Source organism: Stegastes partitus, unplaced genomic scaffold (assembly GCF_000690725.1).
Source record: "Stegastes partitus isolate 25-593 unplaced genomic scaffold, Stegastes_partitus-1.0.2 Scaffold495, whole genome shotgun sequence".
NCBI classification, from domain to species: domain Eukaryota; kingdom Metazoa; phylum Chordata; class Actinopteri; family Pomacentridae; genus Stegastes; species Stegastes partitus.
Window position 1 is genome coordinate 270459 of NW_007578226.1, and position 6522 is coordinate 276980.

Below are 6522 nucleotides of genomic sequence, written 5' to 3' on the forward strand. Positions count from 1 at the left end.
CATATTTTTATTTCATTTAAAGGATGCAAATGAGCCAGAGGACCCGTACGCGAGCCTTCAATATCGTGCAGATGATCTCTACCAGACGATCTCCTCGATTCACCATCAACACGACGCCAAGACAAGTCCAGAACAGAACAACAGCAGAGTCCACGTTGACGACGAGGACTCTGATTCAAGAGACGAAATCTACGAGAACTTTCGATTTAGGTCAACATAAATGTGTTTCATGCATTTTTGGTTTGGTTAACATGTACATTCATACTTTTCTCCTGTTTTTTTTAAAATATATATTATTGTATATATATTATATTGTAATTGACAATGTAAGTCTGTTACTATTTTTTGTGGATTTACATCCAATAAAAAACTAAGTTTACATTCAAATTACCTGCGATGAGGAGGAGGCTATTTATTGTTTGAGCTCGTTTTTTGTGGTGAACATGTACATTTATACAACTTTTCTGTGATTTTATTTACCTCAGCAGGAAATTCACTGCCTGGTAATCAGATGTATTTGTGTTCTTGATGCCAGAACAACATTCAATGTCTGTAGCTGTTGTGCTGTGACTTGTGTTTGCTTGATAATGATTCAAAGGCTAATAGACGATTTTTGTCAAGATGCTGGATCATGATTATGTGTCATCTATCGGACAAAGACGCCTGAAATCCAAGCTGACTGGTTTTGTTTATATCCACTCCGCATTAAACTGTTAATACAATATAAATGTAATGAAGTATTCGTTTTTGTTTTAAACACTCATGAGTTCAGAGTTTCTGATTCAGATTCGTCACTGCCAGGACCATTTTAAAAAATAAAAACAGAATCTGAATCAGTAAACGGAAGGTTTGAATGCAGGTTAACAGATTCTGCTCAAAAATATCTGAATATCACACTTGGCTTCAATCTGTCAACTTTAATTTGACGTTTGTGGAGCTTCGGTGCACCAACAGGCCTACGTTTAGAAACCACTCGGCCGTGTTGTCACCGGTCACTGTGTGTTATATCGGTGCTGTGTAAAGGTGACATGTCGGGTCCTTGTAAGCAAATAGAATCTGCGGTGAGCTGTCAGCAGCTCTCTGTTCTCCATTTATCTCTTCATAAAGAACACAAAACCACAACAGCAGACATGTCAGTTTCAGCACATCATGACATGAGATCGAACTCTCGCTCACCATCCGGACCGTAGCAGCGCCAGCTAGAATGGGTTTTTGTTCTGAGAAAGTTTCGCAAAGTTCTGAAAAGGTTTTAGTTTTCTTTCAGTTCCCAGAATGTTCTTCTTAACGATAAAATAACTAAAGACCATTAAGTTTTCACGTTCTAAAAGCTGTGTTCTTCCTTTGTCATAGATTCTATATTGTGTTTCCTCAGCAACATCCTCAGAACATCCTCAGAACATTGCAGGCAGAATGTTCCACCTTTGTCAATAACGTCTAATAACGAACGTTCTGTTATCTGAGGCCTCGATGACATCTGGAAAATGTTTTTTGAATATCGTTAGAAAACATTTGTCCCTAATTACCACGGAACCTTGTGAGAACCATTTATCAAGGAATAACATTCTATAATATGTTCCCTCAACAACATCCCTGAAACACCGTCAGAACATTGCAGGCAGAGTGTTCTTCCCTTGTCATCACTGTGGAGATGTTTTCCAGAAGAACATTCTATAACATGTTCCACCTTTTATATATCACATTACGGGAACGTTCTAAAGACTTCTGTGTATTCAACATTCTGCCGTCTGAGGCCTCGATATCAGGAAAATGTTTTTTGAATATCGTTTGAAAACGTTCTTACTTAGTTACCCTGAAACCTTGTGAGAATGATTTATCGAGGAACAACATTCTATTATATGTTCCTCAACAACATCCTGGGAACATTGCAGGCAGAATGTTCCACCTTTTTTATTACATCACATTACGGGAGCATCTTATAAAGAAAGTTCTGTTCGATAACATCTTGAAAATGTTTCCAAATATTGCATTGAATGACGAACGTTCTACTGTGTGTTCCCTCAACAAAAAGACCAAATGTTCTACCTTTGATAAATATGACATTACAGGAACGTCACAACGTTCTATAACATGTTCCCTCAACGACATCCATCAGAGGCGGGCTGTTCTACCTTTGTCGACATATCAAGAACATTTTATGATGTACTGACAAAGTTGAAACATTCTGCCAGCAACGTTTTGAGGATGTTGTTGAGGAACACATTATAAATGTTGTTCTATAAATCATTCTCACAATGTTCTAAGTGATATCAAACAGACGTTTTCGAGGCCTCCGATGATTTTCATACGACAAGAACATTTCATGAAAACCACCAGAAGCCTCGGTAACATTTTTTGAATGTTGTGTTGAGAACGTTCCTCCTTCGTTGCCGAGGAACGTCATCTGTGTTCCTGACAACGTTCTCCAAACATCCTCTGAATGGTGCAGATGAAAGTCTTGGTTCACTTTAACCTCACAGGAACATTACAATGATAAATATCCTTAAAATGTTCTTTGAACATTAGATTAAAACTTTAAAAACATGATTAGAACTTGTAGGTAATGTTGTGGGAACGTTCCCTGCTTGCTGGGAGGACTGGGAGGTTGAATTCGGTTGGGAATATTTGACCAGTGCCAGATCTTAATTGAAAATGTGCCTCTAATTTTCTTTTACTCATTTTTTTGTTGTTGTTGTATTGTGTGCCCGCTGGGTGTTCTAACTTCAGCGTGACTGAATGTGAAAGAAGAAACTGTCCTATACACGCACTTCCTTTCGACCAGAACTGTGAATTTGAGGGTTAGGTGGCATGACTTTGAAGGCAGCAGTTCCTTCTTTGCCAGTATGGGTGGACGAGAACTGACTTCTCTTCTTCTTCTTGTACTGTCTTTTTGCATCGACAGCCGAGGTAATGATGTTTTTCACTAATAATCGTCCAATCTTTGCTTTGACGAGTACATTTTTAAGTCTTAGGTGTCATTAACAAAATTCAGAAATACACCAAACGTGGGCTGTTTTTTTAAAATATTGATTATAATTGACTGGTTGCAGAGATTCTTGTGAAGACAGTTGGGAAAGAAGCAGACGTTACTCCAGTGTGCGGCAACATAAGACTGAATTTCATCATGCTGATCGTTTGTAAGATCAGGACGGAGAGGAACAGACAAGAGTGTCGTCTGCTGTATCGACATGGACACGACTTTGAACATCGATGTGGATCCAGGTTCTCACTGATTAAAGAAAATCAGATCGTATTTCTCCACCTGAGCGGTTTAAAACCTGCCGACAGCGGAAACTACACCTGTGAGTGTTCATATGACAGAGGAACAGACGTTCTCCATCTCAGTGTCACAGTAGAAGGTAAGCACATTTTATCTTCTTTCCATCCTACGTTAACTAACTTTAAGGTGGTTCTGTGTTAATATATGTGATGTCTGTACTCAGTCATACAATATTTAGCTTTGCTGATTTCTTAGCTTTGGTTTGCTGCCGCCTTAGAAATGTGACTTAAGTTGATTAATCAGTTCAAGATTAGATTTTCAAATGTATTAGCAATATGATGACTTTTATGAAGAACATGATGTCCACTGCTGAGAGTTAGAGCTGTTTCAGTTGACAGAATAAAAACTATGACCTCTGTTTTTGGGCGTTTTGAAGCCGTTTCACCTCTCACCCGCTGACTGATGGGGGAGTTCCAGATTTGTGTTGTCTTCCCTAAATCACATCATGACTAATGGCTGGTTGACTCTCACATGAGCTGAGATGTGAGTTGTTTTAAACCTGCCACATGAGGGATGATTAAAGTTATTGAAACTTTCTGGGGAAAGATGCCAAGACTTGATTTGAAGTACCTGATAAGCGGTGTTATAGAGATGCCAGTTTAACTTAGATGGTTGTCTTCTTATATTCTCAAAGGAGTGTCCCGTATCCTTGAGATGAAGATGTTTGTAACCCGTTGCTGGTGCTAGTTGGTGCCAGTGCTTAGTTGGTTCAAATATGGCACATCCAAAGAACCGGTTGCTTTTCCATTGGCAAGGAGCCAAGTTAGAGCCACGCCAGTTGACCAAACAACACTCGCGCCATACAAAATCCGCACAGGACTCCAGACTGACTTCTTCACTGGTGCGACCAATTTTCTCATTTGGTCGCACTTCCCACCTTGTCACAGGCAAAACACATGACTTGCTGAACATTTTCTTATCACTAGACTCTATAATTTACCGATGTTCCCCGAACGCCCCACATAGCTGGCTGCTGTTGGTGGCCGCGGTGCTCAGACCGGTGTGCGACCAAAAACGACTTTAAAAAGAGTAAACGAGGGCGTTCTAATGTCAGATTTGTCCAAGATGAAGCCGAGTGATTTTTCTTTCATGCGGCCTTTCCTATGAGCGGAAAAAACAGCGCATGTTTTTCACGAGAAGACCTCATTTCTAAGCGTAAACATCGCAGTACACCGAAGTTATAAAAGTACTGTTTTCCAATACATCTATGATTGGACCAGAGACGTCCTGGCGAACAACAACACAAATCACCGCTTGTGTGTCCCATTCATTGGTCTCCTTGGTGACGATAACTCCGCCCCCAGCCCCTGACATACTCGGTTCTTAGCTCTGGTCCAGTAAAGAGTTGCTAAGCACCAGTTTTGAGAACCTTGCTTAGGTGGTGGAAACACAAAGAACTGATGCCAAGTCAGGCTCTGGCCCCGAACCAGCACTGGAACCAGCTCGGTGGAAAAGGGGTCAAAGAAGTCCAGCTGCCTTCGACTTCAGAGTATTGTCATGATGTTTCTTTATACTTGAAGCGAAACCACAGTCCAAACAAAGACTTTTGTTCTTTTTAATGTTTCAGGGGAGGACGACGTCAGCAGTTCAACAAAAATGTCACTTTTAGCTTTAGTTGGTGTGATGATAGTAATCACTGTAGCTGGAGTTCTTCTGGGATTAATCCACAGGAGAAGGAATCATGGGTGAGACACTATTAATAATATAATGGTTGGAGCTTTTTTGATGTGGATGTAAGTTCAGTTTTGTTGATTTCACCCAGAAGATGCCTGCATTACTATACTTTGGATTTTCTTCTTGTGCTTGTGAACATATGTTCCAGTAACTCCAACATCTTTTCCTTCTGTCAGGCACTGTTCAAGGCCAGAAGCATGTGGATTACCTGCACATAAAACTCCTGGCTCTTCAGTGAGTAACGTATTCTAATGTTTCAGAATTTCAAAGTCACAGAAGCTTGTTTCATGCTAGAAAAGACATGAATCCATTTAAAAGCAGAGGTTTCTGTGAACGGAGACTCTCAGAGGCGACAGATTCTCAACATTTGTTCAACATAACTCAGTCAGACTTTACAACATTGCATTGTTTTATTTTACAGAATGAAAATGACCCAGATGAGCTTTACACAAGCCTTCAGCAGCCCACGAATGATGTCTACCAAACTATCGCCTCCATTCAACACTGACAGGACAGCAAGACAAACTGCAAACAAAATAACTGTCGACTTGGTCTGATCCACCAGATGTGGACGTCGAATACAAGTCTTCCAATTGTGCCACACTTTCCATGTGACCTCCTCCTCTTCTTCTGCTACCTGTGTGTTACTGTTGACTAAATCCCCGTTTACTTCAGAAAATAGCAAAAACAACAACTTCAGAGCAGCTACTTACACACAGAAAAGAGCAGTTTGGGGGCTGAATTAGCCATTTAATGACAGTGTTGTCTCCCTGTGTGGAAAAGTTCCAGCAAATTACATTCCCCCGTCATTATTTTCATGGGGCACCATTGCTGCATCCTGGGCTGAGCATCGCCCAAGATGATTTTGATTGGTTTTAATGAAGAGAAAGAAATAAGCAAGAATGTTTCTACACAGCAGTATGTTGGATGGTCTGACCAACAAAAGGCCAACATAACTATGTTTCAATGCGTCGTGTGAATGTGCAGATTTATGCGTGAAGACGTCTTGTTAATGTAAATAAGAGACGAGGATGGTGTCCTTGAAACCAGCAGCTGGTTTGTTGTTAACAGAAGGACATTCTTTCCTCTCATGAGAGTTTCTGGGGAGATTCACCACCTGGACACAAGAGATATTTGTTACACTGATGAAGGAACTATAATTAAATGTATTTAACTGTTGGACTCTGACTTGTGTTTTCACTTGGTGATGGGAACAAAATGCTAATAAAATATTGTGTCATATTGTTTAAGATGTTGGATCATTACAACGTGTCATCTTTGAGACGGAGATGCTTTCACACCTGTAATTGTCATGTCCATCGGGTTTTGTTTTATGTTTGCACATTTTGTGTCTTGTCTGTCCTGTTTTATTTTGAAATCACTAACTTGTCTCTATCGTAGCTTTACTTCCTGCACGCCCTGCCCCCGTCTCATCACACCTGCTCCCTGATGGTCTTCCATCACCTGTTTCCCATCTTCCCTCACTACCTCGTGTATACCACCCTGTGTGTCTCACAGTCTCGTTGCCAGTTTGTTGTACTTCACGGTCCTCGTCCCAGCGTTTCTTCATA

The 6522-nt window shown here is 40.5% G+C and overlaps 2 protein-coding genes across 3 annotated transcripts in view; both read left to right on the forward strand.

Moving 5' to 3' along the window:
* LOC103361274 (uncharacterized) overlaps positions 1–728 on the forward strand; it is a 4755-nt gene extending 4027 nt beyond the window's left edge. The window contains exon 5 of the mRNA XM_008287312.1: positions 23–728. Coding sequence (XP_008285534.1) covers positions 23–220 — 198 coding nt within the window. The 3' untranslated portion in view covers positions 221–728. The remainder of the gene's footprint in view (positions 1–22) is intronic.
* LOC103361273 (uncharacterized) overlaps positions 1–6522 on the forward strand; it is a 21020-nt gene that overhangs the window by 11716 nt on the left and 2782 nt on the right. Inside the window, exons 2-6 of one of the 2 annotated variants that reach the window (XM_008287311.1) lie at positions 2825–2904; positions 3048–3356; positions 4845–4962; positions 5128–5185; positions 5373–6198. In XM_008287311.1, coding sequence (XP_008285533.1) covers positions 2841–2904; positions 3048–3356; positions 4845–4962; positions 5128–5185; positions 5373–5459 — 636 coding nt within the window. In that variant the 5' untranslated portion in view covers positions 2825–2840 and the 3' untranslated portion in view covers positions 5460–6198. Of the gene's footprint in view, positions 1–2824; positions 2905–3047; positions 3357–4844; positions 4963–5127; positions 5186–5372; positions 6199–6522 lie in introns of those variants that run through there. The other variant, XR_520396.1, reaches the window with a different exon arrangement.